The following is a 20,915-nucleotide window of genomic DNA, read 5'->3' as shown; positions in this document are numbered from 1 at the left end:
GGTGCAAGCCTGCAGCACTGGAGCTCTGTCCTTCATCTCTGTCACCTTGCTGAGGACACAGGGACTTCAGGCAGCTGTGGGTAGAGTTGATGACTAGGCAGCTCAGGTTTTCTCTACAGCCCAACGAAGGTGGGGTTAGGGCAGGTGTAGGCAAGCTGCAATTGTTTCAGTCCATCTAGCAATGGGTGGTGATTGAGGGCAAGCCTCAGCATTGCAAATTGCAGCATCTATAAGGCCTCTAGTCTGCTTGCTGTCTCTCTGCTGGGAGCGCTAGCCATGCTCCAGTGCCTTCACAATGCTGCTGGTCAAGCTCAGGGGTGCAGAAGCAGCGAGCAGGAACGAGGACCTCCCTAAGGCTGCCTGTCTGCAGTGAGACTGGGTGAGAAAAGTTTACCATTGGCTGGGGTAGCAAGTTATGGGCCATCCATTTACTGCTTTTTCTTTTTACTGCTTTTCTTTCACAGGAATAAGGACGTAGTCCTCTCCACTGGAGAAGGAACCTTTCATCTGTGGGTGACAGACACGTGGCCTACCTTCTGATCTTGCAGTGCTTCAGCACATGTTACACAGTCATTAGCCTCAGACCAAGCCCCGAAACACATCTGGCCCTCACAGCAGACCTTGCTGCAAGGTGAATGAGCTCAAAACAGCTCAAGCCAGAAGGAGAGAAAGCATCTAACCTGCTATGCGAGACTGGGAAATGAAGAGGAGTCCTGAAACTGCACCTAGAGCAAATGCCCACCTGTTCTGCAGACCATCTTCTCATGCCCTCCCCTAAAAGACAAAGAGACACTCTGAACTGCTGCCAGGGACAGGACTAAGGACAAAAGTAACTTGTAAGCTAAATTCTTCATTCCTTAAAACTGAATACCAGTTTCAAATGTGTGATACTAGCTTCACGTATTCACAGATTCACAACATGTCCTCATTTAATACTTACAAAATGTCACTGAAGCTGCAGGTATACACCCTGCACACCGAGTGTGTTTGCGAGAACGACATGCGATGTGGCTTTTATTATCCTTACCAAAATGACAACACAGCTGCTTCCTGTGTATGACAAATGTACTTCTTTCAGTCGGGGGTGGGGTTAAAAGAGGTGATTCGGAGATACCGGCCAACTGCACACACTTTACAACATCTGGGCAAAGTCAAACAATTCAGCTGGATTTGGCTAAGGAGAAGGGCTGTGCAGCTTGAGAGCTGCAGGAGGGGTAGCTCTGCCTTCTGCAGGGTGGTCGAGCCTAGACCCCAATTCAGCAAGCTCCTGTATCCCTGCAAGCTTTTCCTTTCACTCCCTAAGTGCCAGATATGTTTTCAATGGAACAATTCAGGATCCTTTCCTCCCTTGCAAGGGGATCTGTGTCTATTTTTCCATGTACACATACCCATTTACAAAGGGGAGGTATTTAGAGTCAAGTCTGTGACAGAGCCTGGATTTAATTAAGATGTCAGTGCAATGAATCAAGCCAAAAGAAAGAATTGCCAGAAAACACAAATCTTTCCTCCCACTCCCCTTCAGCAAGAGGATGCAATCTGTGGACTTACCGTGGCAGCCCCAGCCACATAACCCAGGAAGGTGACCACTCGCTGCTCTCGGGGGCCGCCTGCATGGCCTCGGGGGGTGGCAGGCGGCCCTGCTCCTCCTGGGCTTCGCACTCTCTCATCTCCAGGGCTTTGAGCACCACCGACGAGTTGGTGTTTTTCAGCAGGGCGACGGCCTCGCTCCGGCTGACCCCCGTCAGGTCAATCCCATTCACGTTCAGGAGGATATCACCTGAGACCGATAAAACGGATGATAAAAAACCTTGCAAGTGTTTCCAAGATCCCCTCTCCACCCCCACGAACAAGTGAGTCAAAGCCACGGCCAAGAACTTGCTGCCTGATGAGGCTGTTTGTTAATCCTATCGGTTAACATGGATGTGAAGCATATGCTAGTAAACATGCCACAGGCATGAGGGAAGGGGCTAGATCCCCATACACAGGAGCATCGCTGGGCTGGACGGAGGCTTTGGTCCTGGTTTCTTGTCACGTCATGTCCTGCATCCAGAGCTGAATGGCACAGCTGGGGTCCTGCTGTACCAACAAGCTTTGGTACCGGCACCTGATGCTAGTCCAGGTCTCCAAAGCCCATGTCCAGCTAACAACTTTGGTACTCAACCTGAGCTTGAAACCTGAAAGCTCGAAGGTGGTTTTCTCCCAGCGCTCCCTAAGCTGAGGACTGCCACTCCAGCTGGTTCTTCATAAAGTTTGCTTTGCAGAATAACCTATTATTATTTTAATGTTAATGCTTGTTTGAATGGCTGCAAGCCAAAACATCTTTCTGATTGCCTTGTTTACAACATAGGCACAGCAAGTTGCAGAGAAAAATGCAAAGATGACCTCAATTACTTCAGGGAGAACAATAAAGACATCATTAATGTCATGCCTGATGCCATGGTGCCAAGTGCTCCGCTAGGCTCCACGGCTCGTTCCAACGACAGGGCTTCCCTGGGTCCCTCTGTGCTTCACCTGCATGCTCCTCCAGGCAGGGGCTGTATTCACTGGCAGTCCAGGCAGCGCAGCATGAACATTAACCTCTTCTTGTGGTCTGCCCCGATGAGGCAGACAAGAGCCTAAGGGATGCTCTAAACCATGGAGGCTTATGGCGCTGTTATATCATCACGTATTCATTTGTTTCTAATTTTATCAAATTAACTAGGCTGAATTTTCCATGCTGCCTCATGATGAATATTTTTTGGAAAATGTATCCCACTGAGAGGCAGTCATTTCCCAGCAGGAGGAAAGGGGAAACCTGCTGGTTTGCTCCTGTTGTCATGTTCTTACATGGGTTTTGATGAGCAGCCATAGCTCCCGCAAAGGGGAGGTTCCCACGTGTGCCGGTGCCGGGTGCTGCGACCCAGGCTCGTGGGGCTCAGCTGGGCTGCAGCTATTCTGCCCCACTTTTGGGTGCCTTTGCTTCCCTCGCACTCAGGATTTCCCTCCAGCTTCTTGGTAGTGACTGGGCTGAAGCTGAGCATGGGGGATGAAGGGCAAGGGGATGGCAAGCTGTGTGGTTGCCAGATGCAGGGTACCAAGCTACTTGGCTCTTGGAGATTTAACATCCTGAAAACTGAGAGTTTCACCCTTCCTCTACTGCCTACCTGTTCCCACAAAACGCACTGATAACATATGCTCTTCCTCTTACTGTAAAGGCTTATTCATGCAGAGGGGGAGAAGCTATTAATTTTATCACTCTGTTACATCAGGACCCAAATGGAATCACGAAGCCAATGTTTCCAGACATGATATTAAGCCACAAGGCACTAACATTGCTTCATATGTAATGGGAATTCTGCTCCTTTATATTTCTTTCAAAGCCATGAACGATATGACAAACAAGCACAAAAATTTACATTAAAAACCCATGAAGGTTGCACAATGAAGATTTCAGTAGCTAGGAGATGGTGGTGCAAGCTCATTTTCCTGTGAAAAACTATGTTTTTTTTTTTTTTCCTACCAGAATATGCCCACATCCCACTTCACAGATATGGTTACTGCTGCATATTATACCTTTTCTGGTAGCTGACTTGAGACCCTCTAATCGGAGGCATCCCAAAATCTATGAGATGGCTGAAGATGTCAGGGTGTGATGCTCTTTCACTATCCCTCTGTTTTTCAAAGGAAGCCTTTGAATTAAAGCAGGCTTTCAAAATCCCCTCTTTTTACCTGTTTTTATCCTGCTGTCTCTGCTGATAACTCCTCCAGGTTCGACACTTATCACATAGATAGGCAAATCCCATTCCCGGTTAGATGCTCCGCCTGCTACAGTCATTCCTAGCGATTCTGTGTGATCTTTCCGGACAGCCACCACCTTCTCGTGACAGGTGACGGTGTGAAGGGTGCTCTGTGATGGAGAAAACAGCAACAACAAACACAGTGGACACAGGGATCTCCCTGACAGCTTAGGCATTTTCTGCTGAAATGAATATTCTTTGAGGGAATACCAAAGCACTTCACAGCCGCCTGCCATGCCTGGCCAGATGGCAAGCATGACTTTCTCCAGGGTTTAGGCATCTGTGGAGTCAGAGCTACCGGCAAGATAATCCATGCTTTAACAGCTAAAGTCAGGCACTGGTCCCGCCAAAATCAGAAGAGTTTTAGTGTTGAGACTAATAGAAGCAGGTCTTTGAAATGTAAATAAGAAATCTGATTAAAAAAAAAAATGTTCTTAATATTATCACTACTGGTCCTCATATCTTTGACTATCAGGTCATGGTTCTTATCTTGCGGCTTGCAGTCTGAGCATCATCTGTACAGTTAATGAGAAATGGTCCACCTGGGTTAAAGGAATAAAACTCTTAGGGACAGATTAGAAGATACACACTTCATTTGCTCTTCCAGATTTCTGTGTTTCTGTGTAAATTACTAGTGGGAATACACCTGAAGAATATGTTTCTGTTCAGGAAGAGAAGGACATTTATAGAGTGAAGAGCCAGCAGCTTCCAGGGCGCTCTTCCTAGTGCTTTTGCTTAAAAGGTCACTTTGGGACAGCCTGCTCTACTGTCTGAGGACAGTCATCCCCTTATTCCTCCCCCTGAACAGGAAAAGTTGCATACACACCGCTGATCATGCAGTAACTAGTGTATGAGTGAAGCAAACTCACAGGCAGCCTCGGGATGGAGAGGCAACACAAGCTTCAACAAAACCTGTGAACAGAATGTCATGTTTACAACACATCCAGCTCTTACAGAAGAGTTGAAAAGACAAGGATGCTTCTCCAGAAAACCTGGATTTAAATGTTAAATGCTTTGATTTCCTTAAGTATTTCATAAGCTGTGCTCCTGGCATCAGCTCCTGAAGATCCCAGCCTCTCTTGCAGGAACAGCACCATCCACTCCAGGCTCCTATGTAGATATAATAGCATGCTGCTAAATATATTTAAAATGCATATTAAAAAAAACCCCAACCTTCTCACTCACAAGTGTGACCACACATTTATAATATGCAAAAATAAGCTGTAAAACTCATTTAAAGCCACATTAATCTCTTCTTAGAAATCCAAGATCCTACAAAGACATTCCACCTCAATTCCTGGGCCAGCAGCACAGAAAGTGGAGCAGGCAAGTCCATGGCTGCTCCCGCAGTGATGATGATGGGTGAAGGAAGACAGCGGCAAGAAGTTTTTGTGGGAGTAGGGCAGGCTATATATTTGGTTTGTTTTTTTTTTTAAAGGTATGTTTGGTGGAACTAACTCCACATCAGGATTTCTGTGATGCAACATCAACAACGAACCCCAGAACCTTTTAGCAGCTTAGCAAAGGATCTCTAGATGCTTGAGCAGAAGAACAGTGGCTGCCACAGAGCTCCAGGAACAAAAAGGCAAAGAGCTCAGTGGAAAAGGTCTTCTTTTAGTCACCAGGACAAAAACCAAAAAGTGATACAGTTGTTTGGACATAACACATCTGATCCATGCAGAACACAGGCACTGTTTCAGAGTAATTGGGCTTATGGCTTGCAAATGAACCTAAAAAATCTGAAGGTTTTACAACACTCCCTTTTAAAAAAATATAAATGTTCTAGTCCAGATATTTTTAACCTTTCACCTTTGTCTTTAAGGTGTAAATGTTTTAAACATAGTAGTTCTATCTTTGTGCAAAATAAACTTAATGTTTCATCCATATTTGTGCAAAAATGCTGTCCTTTTTCCCTTGGAAAGGAATGGCTTTCCATCAGGAAAAGGCTAATTCCTGAAGCATGTGGGATAGGGGCAGTACTAATTTTCACAAAAATGCAGTCTGGAATTCTGTAGCAAGAGATGAAATTGGAATTAGACTTGCAGCTTGGAGAGTTCAGAGCAATCCCGTTACTTATGAAGTGTCCATCATGTCTCAGACACCAACAGCATTAGCTGATAAACTGGCTAATGCTCTATTTTTGAGGAATTGGTGCAGAGAGAAGCAGATTTCAAAGCAGTGCTTGGTAGCAAATTGTCCTGTTACCTTTCAATGAAGAATCATAAAAGTACTGGTACTTGTATGCTCAACCATGTAGGACCAGTTTTCCTTTGAAGCTACTCTTGCACATGTCATTTTTTACATGGTTGCAGATAGAAAGGAATTGGGTCGACTCGGCTGAGACGAAGGCAGTGATGAAAGGAAAGTAAAGCCTTTCTTAGTAAACACACGTAGAGCTTTCTTGGAGGTACAACTGATAATGAGTAAACCAGTTAAAAGGCAATGTTTATCAGTGCCTGCATTTCAATGCATTCTCTTCTAAACAATTGTCCTTCTCTGTCATTTTGAAGTGACCTTGGAGGTCAGGAAAAGAAAAACATAACAGTTCATCTCCTCCTCTTTTTATTTTTTTTCTTTTCTGTATATTTACTGGAAAATAAATATTTACGGCAGATTATCACAACATCAAAGCCATGACACGTGTCTTGCAGGCAAAAGATGTATCTGCGTCTGTTTGCAAAATGTACTTCACCTGAAGACTAACCTGCTCGTACGGTCAGAAAACATTGCTTGCTCAAGCAACAGGGTGACAGATTTGTTTTAAGTACTAGGCAATTTGTTAGAAAGGAGTAAGAAAAGAGTTCCAATTAAAAACAAGTGCTATTTAATTAATGGCAAAGCTCCCACCGACTTCAAAGAAATCGAATCTGGCCTGTTTATGCGTTACAGCCCAGCTTAACAACCTCAGCTGCACAAGAAAGTGTTTCTGACATCTTTTCTTTTCTGATTCCAGGCAGCAGCCAGAACACCTTGGGCTGTGCCTCCCCTATCTCCATATGCAGGAAAACAGCTCGGTGAGAGCCTGTGCAGGAACAATCTCCTGGCACACCATACACCCGGCATCACCGCTGCCAGAGAAGGACCTGGTCACTACAGACCGTCCTCCTCTTTCTCCAGTGCCTTGTTGGCTGCGTGGCTGATTGCCATTGGCATTGGCCTGAAAGAGAGCCGCCTCCTCGTGCTTTCCAGATGGAGGCAGGCTGTCATGAGGGCAACAGCTTGGCCAAAAGCGGTTCGTGAGCCATCGTGCGAGCAAGGCGGCTGCTGGAAGCTAGAGTTTATTCTTGGTGCTGAATACAGCCAAGGCTTGGGAGCAGATTTCAGCCCACGTTTACATACATGCTCTACAGTGAGAGCTGCTTCCCTCAAAGAGCATTCCTGACCTGCTAATATCACCTCCTACAGTAAGCTCAGGGGACAAAACACACCTTAAAATTAATCAGAATTCAAGTCAGTTAGCAATCTCTCTATCAATCGCACATAATAAAGCAATCGCACTGATCGCAGCAGGTAACAGACTTATCAAACCATGCACACACAGGAAAATCTCTTGACAGTAAAGTCCGGCCAACAAGCATTGCCTTGGTTTTGAGCAGGCGTGTGCACTGCGTTAGGACACCCTACAGGCCCTAGGCTTGCAAGCATTACTCTTGCACTAATGTCTATTTAAAAACAAATAACATTTTAAGTCTGCCAAAGCCTAGAGTTTAAAGATCTTGACTTGCAAAGGCTGTTCAGTTAAACCTTCAGCAAAAAAGCATGGGAAATTCAAACTGACACACTCATACCCTATAAAAGGGCAAACAACACTCCAATAATGATTTTATCAGACCAAAAGCCTACAGTGTCTGAAGCCGATCGTGTCCACCGGCCGTACTGGTTTCCTGATCTATTGCCAGAGCATTTCTCTGATATAAGCCTTCCACTGCACACACACAAAGCTAAAGGGAGCTATGAACAGCTCAGAATTTTCTTTTTTTGGCTGTGATCTTCCCTGGAAAGTGCCCAAATGGTGGCACTGGACAGAAGCCCACAGCAGCATGCCCACTCATGCTCTTATGTAGCACCCACCTCTTGTGGCAAACTGGAAATCCTCCTAAAAGCCGTGACCTATCCAACAAAAGATGATTCATTAGTCTTTAAAGGACTGTTGCAAGGTCAACATTGGCCCTTCAATCTCACAGCTACCCAAAATGGTGTTGAATTTACCAAGAATTGCTATCTAACACCTCTCGGTACAGGAAGAGAAAACGAAGATCTAGGGCAGTTTATGGAAGACAAGTCATGTTCCCAAATAATCCCATGTGGGATCAATTAATCAGATCAATGTGGTAGATCTAGCAGGTGCTTGGAGCTTCACTAGAAATCATACAGTAGCAACACAAGCTAATTGCTGTCCTACACATATCTCCCTAGGGAAATCATTACTTCATTAGGAAGTAATGCCTTGCAGATGCATGATTAGTTGGGCACTATTTGCTACTGGGTAGTAGCTACCAAGCATTGACTCTGCTCACTGGTTTAACTCCTGCTGATCCAGTCTCACCTAACAAGGGCTGTGATTGTGACTTTGTGGAAAAGGAAAACTAAAAATAGATAAATAGACACTAGTATAGTTTTTACACATAAAAACACTGAATAATGTAGTTTAAAAAAAATAAATAAAAACTGCAAAAAATGGGTATCTTTAAGCATCTTTAAGCATTTGTAAAATGCAGAGCTCCTGGCTGACAGCTGTGCAGCCGATCTGGCAGCTGGTTCCGTCCAAAGGTCCCTTTAAGGACACATCTGGCTCCCCATCAGGCAGGATGGATTTAAACCAGCCCTGCCTGTCCACCTCCCTGATGCACCCCTGGCACGGGTGGCCAGGGGACCAGCTCGCAAGGCTTTGCATAAGTGGTGACACTCAGAGCGATTAATGTAAATTAACCAGGCATGTGACTTTAAATTTAGTGAAATAAACAAATTCAGCTCCTGCAAGGACATACCTTGTTGTGTCTATAGTGCAAAGAGTAGCATCGAGTAAACTCAGAAAAGGCATTTTCAAAGCTCTTGCTGCATTGGTTTCTGCTTTAAAACCTCATATATTTGACCATGAGAGTCTCTCTGCCTTATGCAGAGAGCATATTGCAGGTCTAAATGCACTAAACACATGATGTAACCGGGTACAGAGGAGCGGTTGGAGGGACAGTTTGGGAACCAGAGCCATATCTGGGCGAGAAGGTTGCTCTGTGCCACATGGCCCTGGGTTGGGTCCAGCTGTGCTGCCAGAGCCGAACCAACATATTTTGGGTCCAGAGCTCCACAGAAAGACGGCATGCTTGCAGCAGCCACGGAGACTGCAGCCACTACCTGCCGCCAAACTGCCAGCTGGGTCAGAGCATGGGTGTCTTAAGAAATGAGCAACAGACTAATAATTACTGTAATTTTCAAGCAGCTTATGGGAATCTCTCAGGCCAGTGTATGAAAGCTTTTTGCCTGAAGACTTTGCTCCAGATGGAGAAACTTCAGATAAGCCTCTTATTTTCATTGGAGCGCATTGCCCCATGCTGGCTCGCGCCGCTGGCCAGGTCCGTGCCCACGGCCAGGATGCTGTGTGCACATCAGCCCCCTGCCCCACCACTGCCCCTTGCCTTCTCCTTCCCTCCCCACCCCAGCCAGAGTCAGGGCAGAAGCAGTCTATCAATAATGAGGAGCACAGCTTTTACGTTTCCATTGCAAAAGAAGGCATGCTTCTTCTGGTGACAGAAACCAGATATAACACCCCAAGACACTAAAATGCTAGCTGCCCTCCCAGTGCCCTGTCCCACGGATGGCAGAGAAACCACGCGAGCGCTCGTGCCCTCACCTTGCCGGGGTTGTTTCTTTCGGTGGGACAGGGCTGGGGGCTGCCGCAGCCGTAACTCCAGCCCGTCTCCTGCAAGAGGTCGGGGGTCTGCTGCCTGGTCTGCCGCGACACGACGAAGTGAACCTGCTTCTCGCTGGCCTGTGGGAGGAGGTACAGAGTGAATCCCACCGCCCCGGTGCAATAAACCCCTGCACTTTAGCCCCAGAGGATTCAAGAAACGTGGGTCCCACTTAGTGGGAAATCCAAACCACACTTAACGTGGTTGCAATGACATAAAGCAGTAGCATCAGTTCAGGTCAATAAAGTTCATAAAAATTTACTGCCAGCTACTTAATACTTCTTTTGAAAATTTGGTGTTAACTCTGAAAACCCCTTCCTATCTGCCCCAAATCTGGCTGGAAGAAGTGATCCACCACAGCGAGTGCCAATCAGCTCTCGCACACACCTGCGTACACCACCACAGAGCAGCAACGTGCCTGCCACAGGAGAGAGAGACAACCAGAGCTGCTGCTGCCAGACAGGAACTCTGAAAAAGGTGCAATTAACCCTGTAACGAGGGATGTGTTCAAGCCTTGGCTGATGAAAGTGGGGAATAAATGATGTAACTGAGTTCACCTGCATGCAGTGAGCATGACAAATGTAAGGCAGCTTAAAGAAAGGGATGTGCAACCATTTTGAGAAGTAAAATCCTACTGCACAAGAGCAAAAAGAAAGAGGGAGGGCACAAGCAAGCACACAGAGTAATGGAGTTTAGGATGGGAAACTAGCCCAAACTCTCACTCTAGGAACAGGAGCTGCAAAAACAGTTAACCCAAAATAAGCTCAAAATGCTTCTGGGCCTTTTTGCACAATGCAGTCATAATACTTACGTGCCTGAGAGATGCTGCAAAGCTTCTACTGAGTTATGTTTGCTCATTATTTTTAAGGTGTTCTGTGTGTGCCTGATATTACTGTTATTAATTCTGTGTACAGGTGAATTTCTTCTGCCTTATTGAATCAGCACTGTTTCCCTAGAAGCAAATGGCTTCATTCTTCCCTCAGTGAGGCTCATATGAATCTGTTCAAGACAACAGCGATGTAAAGATAGAGCTGAGAGGGAGTGGGGTTTAGCTGGGTAAATCATAGATGTCTGCCGTAAGGGCAAACCAACATACTGAACTGAACTGAAGTATAGAAACAGCCTCAGTGCTATAGAAGCATACGCAGAAGATAAAAAAAATTAATCCTCTAATCTCCTTCTCTCCAGGCTAAAGACCCTGGTGTTGTGGCAGGCAGGAGGGGCTCTTAAGGACCAGTCTCCAGAGGGACTCCTGCCTGCTTGCTCGCAGGTTATTACCGAGCAACTGCTTAGAATCAAAAGTGGAGCCCCCCCGGCAAGCATGTCTGGAGGTCTGATCCCCCTGGGGCTGCAGCAGCAATGCTTGTTGGTACCGCAGCCCTGGCGGCATCAGACCTCCAGAATCGCTTGCTGGCATGCTGACGTGCCCTGCTCGCTGGGGAGAAGCTCCAAGCTGGCGTTGAACAAGCAGCTGGAAACCAAACCCAGATCCAGTTGCGCTATTGAAATCAAATCTCCTGCAGACAATTAACAGAAGCCAGAGGAAGCCCCTGGGATTTTTGTTTTTATAGTTTGGTTTGTCTTTTCTGGAACTGAATTCAATAGTAGTAGCTGAGAGTTAAAAAATGCTTTTGAAAAATGTCACTATAGTTAAAAAAAAAGCAACCTACCTCTCCTAAACCTCCAACTTCAAGCCTGAAATCTGCATGTTCAGGCTGTGCTATTTCCAAGGAAGGTGATTTCTCAGTAAAAAATGTGCACTTCTTTGTTACTGCCCCAATATCTTTGGGGATGCTATTTTTTTCACCAGCAACAAAAATCTCCACAGCTTCATAATACATCATTTGGTACATACGCACATATTTCAAAATAGCTTTCTAGGTATTTTCACCAGGTGTGTTTCTATGGAATATTAATTCCTGGACTCTGGACTCAGCTGGTACCCAAAAGCAGAATGCTGTATCTTGGGAGAAAGGAAACCACCCTGGTCCCTAGTTTGTAATATGTTTGAGATGGAACTGAACAATACAAGACTAAACCTCGTAAGGGCATATGGCCCCATGAAAATCCAGTTTTCTCTGAAACAAACAACTTCAACTTAGGCAACTTCTGTTTAAAACTCATCTGCTGCCACATGGTTAGTCTCAAAGTTGGTTATTTAGAGCAAGGTTGTAAATGTGATTAATTCTTGTAGAATGACTAGCAAAAGTTCAACAAGAGTCTCTATTGCAATGTCACATTTGTCTCCAGGTCAGTCAAGTTGGGTAATTTCTCAGAAGTCCAGAGTGTTTTAAAAAGTTATCCAAACAACAAGACCAGCTTTTGTATTTATGTACTTCCATATAAAAACCCATTAACATTTCTCCTGATCAGAATATTAACTACTGCTTCATTCTGCTCCCTCCCTCCCTCTCACCACTTCTTTTTCCCACAATTCCTTCTGTTTTTTTTATGCTGAAGCAAGAATTAAAGAAACGAGGTTAGCTTTGAGACTGAATGCAAGTAATAGCTGAAACAATCTACTAGAATTAAAATTTGTGTTACAGCCAAAGCAAATCAAGCAGGGAGGCAGAGACACGGTGGCAACTTCTGAGTATCTAGTAGGCAACCGCATCTTAAAAAAAGGCAGCCGTGCTGCTCTCGGCAGAAGCTGCCCCATCTCTCACAGGGTTGATGGAGCGCGGATGCGCTCCACATCACGACCTGCTTTCTGCCGGCGGCGGTTGTCGTGATGGAGAGGGGGTCGTGGACCCGTCGCAGCTGCTCCGAACTGTGGTGGGGAAAGAGGGAGAGAGGAGGGCGAACATCTGGAGGCAGTAAAGTCTGGCTCAACCAGTGCAGCTCGGCTTGATGTGCTCACACGAGCGCCCACTGATCTGTTACCTTGTTCCTTTTCTTGTCTCTCCCATGGAAAACAGATGTGGAATGTCACGTTATTTAGATTAAAAGTGCCACATCTGACACAAGGCCATGACTAAAGATGACGCGACAAATGGGAAGCAGCAAACTCCCAAGTGTTACGATGTGTGCACGTTCCTAATTAGCACTTACGTGTTTTCTTCATTTCAGTTCTTGTGACTGAGCATATAAACAGCCAGACACCTAATCTACTGATTAACAACTCCTTCACATATGCTAATGTATAATTGCTAAAGGCCTGAAGAATCAGATTTTTCTCAATTATTCGTTATGAAGTCAAAACTAATCAGATTCCACAGAAATCTGATGTTCTACCAGCTGTGCTTGGCCTAATAAACCACCACCACCTTTTAGTGAATGTTAGTCCTGTTTTTAGAGGAACCGATGGCATATTTGAAGCTTCCACCACCATTAATTTGAAGACCTCAATGTACTGTGACTGACACACGCTGAGGTCTCAACAGGCAGGATACTGTTGAGAAATCAGAGGACACAGTAAAACATCCCTTCGTGTAAGAAGCAAATGCAAAACATTTGTGGCTTCAGTATAACGGTTTTTCTCTGGCATAACATAGAAACAGGAAAGGCAAGTGATAATTGATGAAAAAACATGACAAAAAAGACACAGGTTCCAGGAATTTTGCATTAGACAAATGTAATTCACAGAGCTCACATAAATGCAATGTAATCTTGGCTGTTTAGAAACCTGAGTCTCCCCTTTGATGGGCATGTTGTTTAAATTCTCAGGGACTGGTGTGCATTTCAAGCATTATTATAAATAACATCCACTCTTTGGAACCCAATAAGAGCTTTAGTTGCATTTTTAAACACTTGTGTGTGAATGGTCTCATTAGTCATTTTTTCCATTTCATCTCTAGGCTGCATGTGTTTTTTGCTTATGAAGCACTGTTGCCTTGTTTTGTAGCCATAAAGAACTGTTCCAAGAATACCAATGTTGTAGAAAGGTTTTCGTCCCAGACTTGTTCCCCTCAGAGAATTTAAACCTCCCCTCCCCGCTGCCTTCTGCTCCCAGTTAGTGAGCTACATAAAGTAATCCAGAAAGATGCTGGACCGGAATTTCAACAACTGGCATTATGCAAGGGGACGCCGTTTTCCTTACATATGCTATAAACTTCTCGGTAAAAGTTGGCTACAGCCAACTGTGAACCTATGCTGAAGGAGGAATCCTTTCCACAAAATGCACGGATTCGAATGCTTCTTTCAGTCTGACTCATGTTACCCTAAGTATACCTGTCAGAAAGGGGAAGCAGCCAGCCTGATTTGACATCTTGTTATTGAGGCACATGAAATTCTGTGAACATTCTGCATGCCTCCAAATGAAATGTAAAATTGCACAAGTATAATAACTGCTATGAATATGAGATAAAAGCAACAAAATACTCTTGGCTTTGTTTCTCATGTTGAAGTTTTCTAAAAACGTAGGCTGTAAAGAAAGAAAACAAATGAAAATGGTTCTGGAGGGGAAATTCAGCAGAAGCTGACTGATTTTGTAGCTGAGAAAGACACAGGGTTTTTCTTCTGACAGTTTTGTGGTAAGACTGTTTAGTGCATTGCAGAGGCATCCCTTTAGTTCTCCACGTGAGTCTAAATAGAGATTTATAAAAACTACAGCTACAGACAGATCCATTGTTTCCCAGACATCTGGATTTCCGTATGCTGGATTTAGGTAAAAAGTATCTACAAGATATGGAGTACCTTCAGTCGTAAAACACACCCATGGAAAATCACCGAGTCTGGGAGGGTAATGGGAGGGTAACGTTCATCCTGAAACAGGCCGTCCATTGCCATAGGCTGCTCTGGTTTGCTCCAGGGCTGCAACAGGGAGCACTGCAGCTCCTTCTGAGCTGGAGGAGGCAGGACCCAGCTGGACCCAGTGCTTCCAGGGTGCAGGCTGGCCTGCTTTTTGGCAGATGGCATCACTCTTTGGTGATGCACAGAATATATGGAGGCTTACATTGATCTATACATTACAAAGCCTGATGGTAACCGGCATCACTGCAAGAGTGCATGCCTGTATTCACCCTTGTACCCACAGTGAAACCAAGGAGCTTTTAGAGGTGTAAATTCCCATCCAAGCTTGACACATCTCCTTCCCTCCCCCAAACACACACACATTAAGTTTGGCCCCTGCTTTGCAATGGGTGGTGAAACCACACTGCTTGGTTTTTGCAAAGTTCAGAAACCGGGGTCAAAGTGGTGGTGACAAACCTGTATCAGCTGGGCTGCGCTCTCTGGACTGCCGTACCGATGGTCATGCCCATTGATGGCCAACACCCGGTCGTTCTCTTGAAGCTGTCCATCACGGGCAGCCACGCCGCCTTCCAACAAGTTGAAAATAAATACCCCCGGTTCATCGGCCCTGCGGACCAGCTTTATTCCCAGCTGCTCGTCCGGACTGCTTTTGTTTAGCACAACATGGAAACTGTCGTCCCTATTGCAGTGAGCATCAAGGGAAAGTCCGCTGTTTCGGCATCGGTACCTCTGCTCTCGGAGCACCGTCAGTCGGAGTATGTGGCAGGGTTGCTTCAGGAGTGATAGGGCATAGTTGTGAGGCACATTTTTGATGTCCATGCCATTTACCTGGAAGAGAGAAGCGTAAATCAGCAGCAGAAAGACCATCTAATCTGAATTGGCACTGGAGAGGGCAGATCTATTTACACAGATGTCTTTATACGAAGTGACGTGTGCTACTTCAAACTGTGTTACACAGGAGGCCAAGTTTGCGATGCAGAACAGTCTTCCCCCCAAGGAAAAGACGTGCTGTACAGACACTTTCTGCCTCTTTTTTCCCACTTTCTCCCTGATAGTCTCCAGACATACATGTTATTTTTCAGCTTTATTATTGCTCTTTCCCAAGCTCCAATATCCTTTCATATATCTTACTTTTATTCCACTAGCTTCTGATTTCATATCGCCTTGCCAGCCTTTCCTTTCACTCCCACCACTTTCCTGCTGTTTCTCTTCTTCATTATCTCCCAGCTGTTCTAGGTACAGTAAAAAAAATGTTCCCCACTAATGAATCTCTAACTAAAATGAAGAAAAGAGCCTCAAGCAGAAGTTTAAAATCCCTGGATATTTACTAGCAATTATGCTGATATACCACACCAGAGAATCAGGCTTTTTACATTTCTCAGTGTTTTCCAGGTAAGATTTAGCTCAGATGGTAGTAAAACTGCGTAACTGCCACTTCTTTAATTTGGCAGGGGAAAAGAAAGAGAAAAAAAAGAGCTTCAAATCAATCCCGTCATGTCCGTGTGTGTAAGAGTGACTAGGCATTGCGCTTTATCACTGCTAAATGAAAACCAGTTGCAAGGTTGTAAGTCGTTGCTGGCTGGAAAACCTGAATCAGACAAGTTATTTCCATGTAGTTTTACATTGCACGGGTTGAACCATTTAAATATTAAGAAACGTCTCCAAACTGCAACAGAAATGTTCCCCAGCACAGACAAAAGCCTTTGACCAGCATTTGTTTTTGCAGTGGTTGTCCCCACTGCAGTCTGATGGGGGGACTGCACCCCTAGACACACAGCTCAACTAACTTTAAGCTGCCAGCTTGGGTACCACGAACGGAGTGAGCTGCACCAGCATGCGGCCGAAATTGCTGGGAATCCTCAGTAAATCCCTGGGCGGTCAGCCACAGCTGGGGAGAGCTAAGACGGCCCGTCTGTGCTGCAATCACAGCTTCCCACTGCAGTTTGGATGTGCCCTGCAGGAACAGTTTTGGCTCAGTGGTGCCGTTAACTCTGCCACTCTGTGCTGGCACCAGGACAAAAAGCCTCCCTGAAACGCACGACTGGGTGACGCTCATCCAGCTGCTGCCTGGAACCACAATCCAGAGGCATGTTTAAACAGTGCCAGAGCAAAGTATGCCCACATCACGATCCTGAGAAATCCTTTTGACCATGGTCTTTCAGAAGCAGAAGGCATGTCACAACCCTGGCATGCCTCAAGTGTCCTCAGCTACCGCTGGGATCAGCAAAAGCTAGGAAAGCATAGTGGCTTACAGGTGGTCCTCTGAACTTCAAAGGATGGTATCCTTAATAATTACTCACATGAAATATGTAGTAGAAGAAGTCAGTAGGGCTGAGAGAACTATTCACTAACCCTACCAGCCAGGTATGCCAGAGTAGGCAGTAAGATGGGCATCCAGTCCCACCTGGAAGACGACCCTGACATATGCATGCTAGACCTTGCAGTCCACCCCACTTCCAGCTGCTATAGCCTTATCCAGCTAATGCCACACTGGTTAGCCTGGGTACCAGCACCAGTCTATCCATGGCAGCATGGCCCACAGTGAACGAAGCAGCCTGCTCGAATGTTTACCTGTAACTTGGAAAACCTATGCTGAGCTCTTTGCCATCTCTGGCCATGCTGTCACTAATATTTGAGCTAGCTGATTTAAGCTGCTTGGGGTATACCTGGGTGAGCTGCAGCTGTACCTTTGGCTTGCAATGTGAATATACCTGTGCACTCCAACTACACACCATCAAAGTGAGGAAAGTAACTACTATTTTCTGTCCTCACTCTTTTCTTCTAAGGATTGAAACATTAATACAATTTAGCATCCTTGCAGAGCTCCAAGTCGCTGAGGCAGCTGAGAGTGCAGTTCCCATTCAAAAGCTATTGCTGAAGCCACTGCTCACAAGATACATGATCTTTAACCATCTGGCCTAATTCTCGTTCATCTGTTATACATTTCTATAGAAACAGGAGCAGAAGTAGTAGCCAACAGCTAATGCCTTAATGCTGCTCAAGTTCGTTCCTAGAGATTTCACCTGTGGCTGCTGGTGGAGCAACACTCCCAAAATAGAGCTGGCAATGTCTCACGCTCTGCAGTGCTGAATACATCATACAGAGGAGCTAGATGCTGAAATAAATAACTTAACCCTGATCAGGCCCCTATCACCTATCCTGGTGTAAGTGGGATGTAAGGCAATGGAAACCTCACTAACTGAGATTTAAGCCCACAGTTCAGTAGAAACAAACTGGACAAAAAGCCCAGCCTCTGCTTTCAGAAAAAAACTTCTGTACCCCTGGGTCAGAAATGCCAACAGTATATTGCACTACATTGCATTTTGGATCTACTGTGTTTGGGCAGAAATCAGAGAGGCCTGGTAGTGAATAGGAGAAATAAACAAATCTGTGAGCCTCAAAACCTGTTGAAATGAATGAAATCATCACAGCATGCAAAGGGACTGCATGTCTCTGCATGCATTATTCTACCCACGCAAACAAGCAACACTGCAAATCTCATCCCATGACTGACTTACACCATCTTATTCTTTGTTAGGATACTTTTATCTTGTACCTCCACAGTACTGTACCTTTAGTATCATGTCTCCAGGCAGCAATCTTCCATCTCTGGCAATTACCCCATCTCGATAAATATGCTGTATAATAATGTGAACCAAAGGAGTCTCACTGCCTCCCACAATCCTAATGGCCAGGTTTTCATGGGGATCGGTACGGTTGATCTTAATGCAGGTAATTTCTCCATCTGGAATCAGGTGATACAACCTGGGAAAACCTGGAAATGCACATTGTAAGGTATTTATTTGACATCACAGCTTGGCTTTGTTAAAACATGCACCGCACGACTTCAAGTACCTGCCAGTTATTCAAACTAGGTTTTATGCATGGATGTGATTTATACTAAGTGGGGAGGAAAGGATACGTATGCTTGCTGAGTGGACTTGAAAGGATCTATTTTTAATTAATACATTCCAACTTCCTTTTTTCCCCACAAAACACAGCCCTAAACCTTTGATGTAATCGGGACAGATGAAATGTACTTAAAAACAGCTACACGTGCTAATATTTTAAGGGAACAAAATATATTTTTAGTCACCAGAGACCCCTCTGAACCAGGCCACGGTTCCTTGCTGGCCCTAGAGCAGATGGGCACGGACACCTCGACAAACATCCACCCCTGCTGTGGTAGGCTGCACACCCTGTCTCACTGGTAGCATCCCAGACTGCCCTGTTTTCCTCCATTTTTGGTGCCATAGGCGAGGACTGGGTGCTTGGCTTGTGACATCCAAGGAAGGGTTCTTTTACCTTCAGCTAACAGAAAGGCAGGATTTCTTGGGCAACCCAAAGCACACAGTAGTTTCCCTACCAGACCCTTCTCTTTTCATCACTCCTTGAACTCTAAGAAGTAGGAATGACTTACTGCGACGTGTCTGTATTAAAACCACGGTATGCTCAAGGTGCCTGGAGGGAAAGATCTCTGCTGGCCAAGGCAAACTGAGTGTAGGGAAGAGGGACTAATGGTGGGCAGAGATCCTTTTTGTATTTATAATGCACTAGATAAGAGTATCGTCTTCCAAACCCTACTTTTCCACTGGCATGTTTGCTTTCACAGCATGTCACTAATACTTTCTTTCCTTCTAGGTCAATTCAAAATTTTAATCCACATTCAACAGTAAGCAAAGTTGAAGTAAAAGCACCAGTGAGTTTTCTAGCACAGGTGTATCAGCCTTCAATTATTTTGAATCCCCCAAAGGGGAGAGAGAGCTTTTGAATTTTTTGTGTGTAGGTCCAATCCAGCACTTATATGAAAAACCTTTAAGTTGAAAAATTAAGTGCTAATATTTTTTCAATAGCCTATTTTAGAAATGAAAGTACAGTGACTGTTACTGAATAGAGGTAAAATGTTAAATAAAAATTAACAGAGCAGTATCTGAGAGAATAAATATTTTCTACTACAGAATTAGCAGGCAACAAACCAGCAAGGCACCAGAACCTTTTGGGAAAGAGCAAGGGGAAGGAAAGAACAGGAAAAAAATATTAAGAAACACCATGTTGCATCCCTTACCACTTCTTTGATCATATGCTCTTCGGAGTGGGAAGCTGTCTTCCTCCACATCTGTAAAAAGCACCTACCAGTAGCACAGACTTCGACTTTGTGGTTTTACACAGAGTTGACAGGCAATAAAAGTCTATCTGGATAACGATACAGCCTTCATCAACCTAATATCCAAGTATTCATTTAGTTTATACTCTTGTAGTAGCAGTTTCTGTGCTAATAGGGGTTTACTTGAGTTTTGTGCACAACTTTAATGTCTCAGGAATGGAAGGTGCTTTATTTTCCCCATACTCCTCTATTTTCTGAACATTTGCCCAGCTTGTAACTTGTTCACTGTCTCTAGCCTGAAGGGTGGATTCACTCCATCTAAATCCAGGCCTCTAAGCCAAATGCATAATTTGGTGATCTACTTGCTCTGGCTTCCTTTATAATGCATGGGCACCCAAAGGGAGCGATACCTGCTTCACTGCTAAATCACCTCTGGAGGTGCTAAACTCTCTCAACCGCTATATAAGCAGAAAGAGGCAATTAACTCTGGCATCTCAGTGGGGTGCTTAAAGTCAGACGATACAAGTACTCCTCAAAAATCACCAAAGGCCTGATCCCTGCAGCAGAATAAGCATGCACATTTTACACTCTCAGTGTGGCTATAAGGGTATTTATATGTAAAAATGCAAATGATAACCTGGATCCCCAGAGATCTTCTCTGCACAGAAACAGCATAAATAAATATCTCTGTATATTTTGCAGGCTACCAAAGCAGTCTTATAGCAGAACTACTTCCACTTCCCATTGCATGATGATTCACGGCATGTCCTAACAAACTGTGCTTTTTGACTCAAACACTCATTCTCCCATATCTCATTATGAAAATTTTTCTAAAGGAATTACCCAGTTACATTTCTTGACCATGGAGAACTGTGGACTGAACAAGCTATTGACACTGTCACGTTATTTCAGTCTGTAATTACCCCAGAGCAAAATCAGAGCAACATGGCAGTGAACAAGCCTCTGCACTTACATGAGACTTACATATAACTTTATATAAGGTATAAACTTACAGAAGTTTCTTTGCATCTTGAACAATGCCTTAACTGGTTTGTTAAGTCTTGCAGTGGCACTTGGCTGACTTTCAATATGACTTTATGCAGATTCTTTTAGAGGAATTTTTAATACTTAATTTCCTTCTGAAATGTGCAGTCTACAACAAAACAAATCTTCCCAAGATATTTTTCTTGCCAGTCTGCAAGTCACTAAGTTTTCTCTTTTCATAGTTAACAGGATGTATGTACTACCTTGCCTCCTGTCTTCATTTGATTTGTGTTCTTTATCAAATATAATTAATAAATTGCACCATTTTCTCCTCAGATGGGCCAAGCAACAAAAATAACTCCATGATCCCTTAATTTCTGCTCTCTTCATGGAAGACTTGCCTTTTGTTTTCATCCCGGACATATACATGGACGTTTGTATTACCAACAACCT

The 20,915-nt window shown here is 44.7% G+C and overlaps 1 protein-coding gene across 6 annotated transcripts in view; it reads right to left on the bottom strand.

Moving 5' to 3' along the window:
- The window catches only part of LNX1 (ligand of numb-protein X 1), an 84,949-nt gene that overhangs the window by 6,928 nt on the left and 57,106 nt on the right, over nt 1–20,915 (bottom strand). For all 6 annotated transcript variants that reach the window (XM_052780051.1, XM_052780053.1, XM_052780052.1 and 3 more), the window contains 5 exons: nt 17,947–18,149; nt 14,831–15,202; nt 9,625–9,762; nt 3,709–3,886; nt 1,549–1,777 (listed from right to left, as the gene is read on the bottom strand). In XM_052780051.1, coding sequence (XP_052636011.1) covers nt 1,549–1,777; nt 3,709–3,886; nt 9,625–9,762; nt 14,831–15,202; nt 17,947–18,149 — 1,120 coding nt within the window. The remainder of the gene's footprint in view (nt 1–1,548; nt 1,778–3,708; nt 3,887–9,624; nt 9,763–14,830; nt 15,203–17,946; nt 18,150–20,915) is intronic.

Source organism: Harpia harpyja, chromosome 2, assembly GCF_026419915.1.
Source record: "Harpia harpyja isolate bHarHar1 chromosome 2, bHarHar1 primary haplotype, whole genome shotgun sequence".
NCBI classification, from domain to species: domain Eukaryota; kingdom Metazoa; phylum Chordata; class Aves; order Accipitriformes; family Accipitridae; genus Harpia; species Harpia harpyja.
Note: the sequence above shows the minus strand (reverse complement) of the source record. Positions and strands in the feature narration are given on the sequence as shown.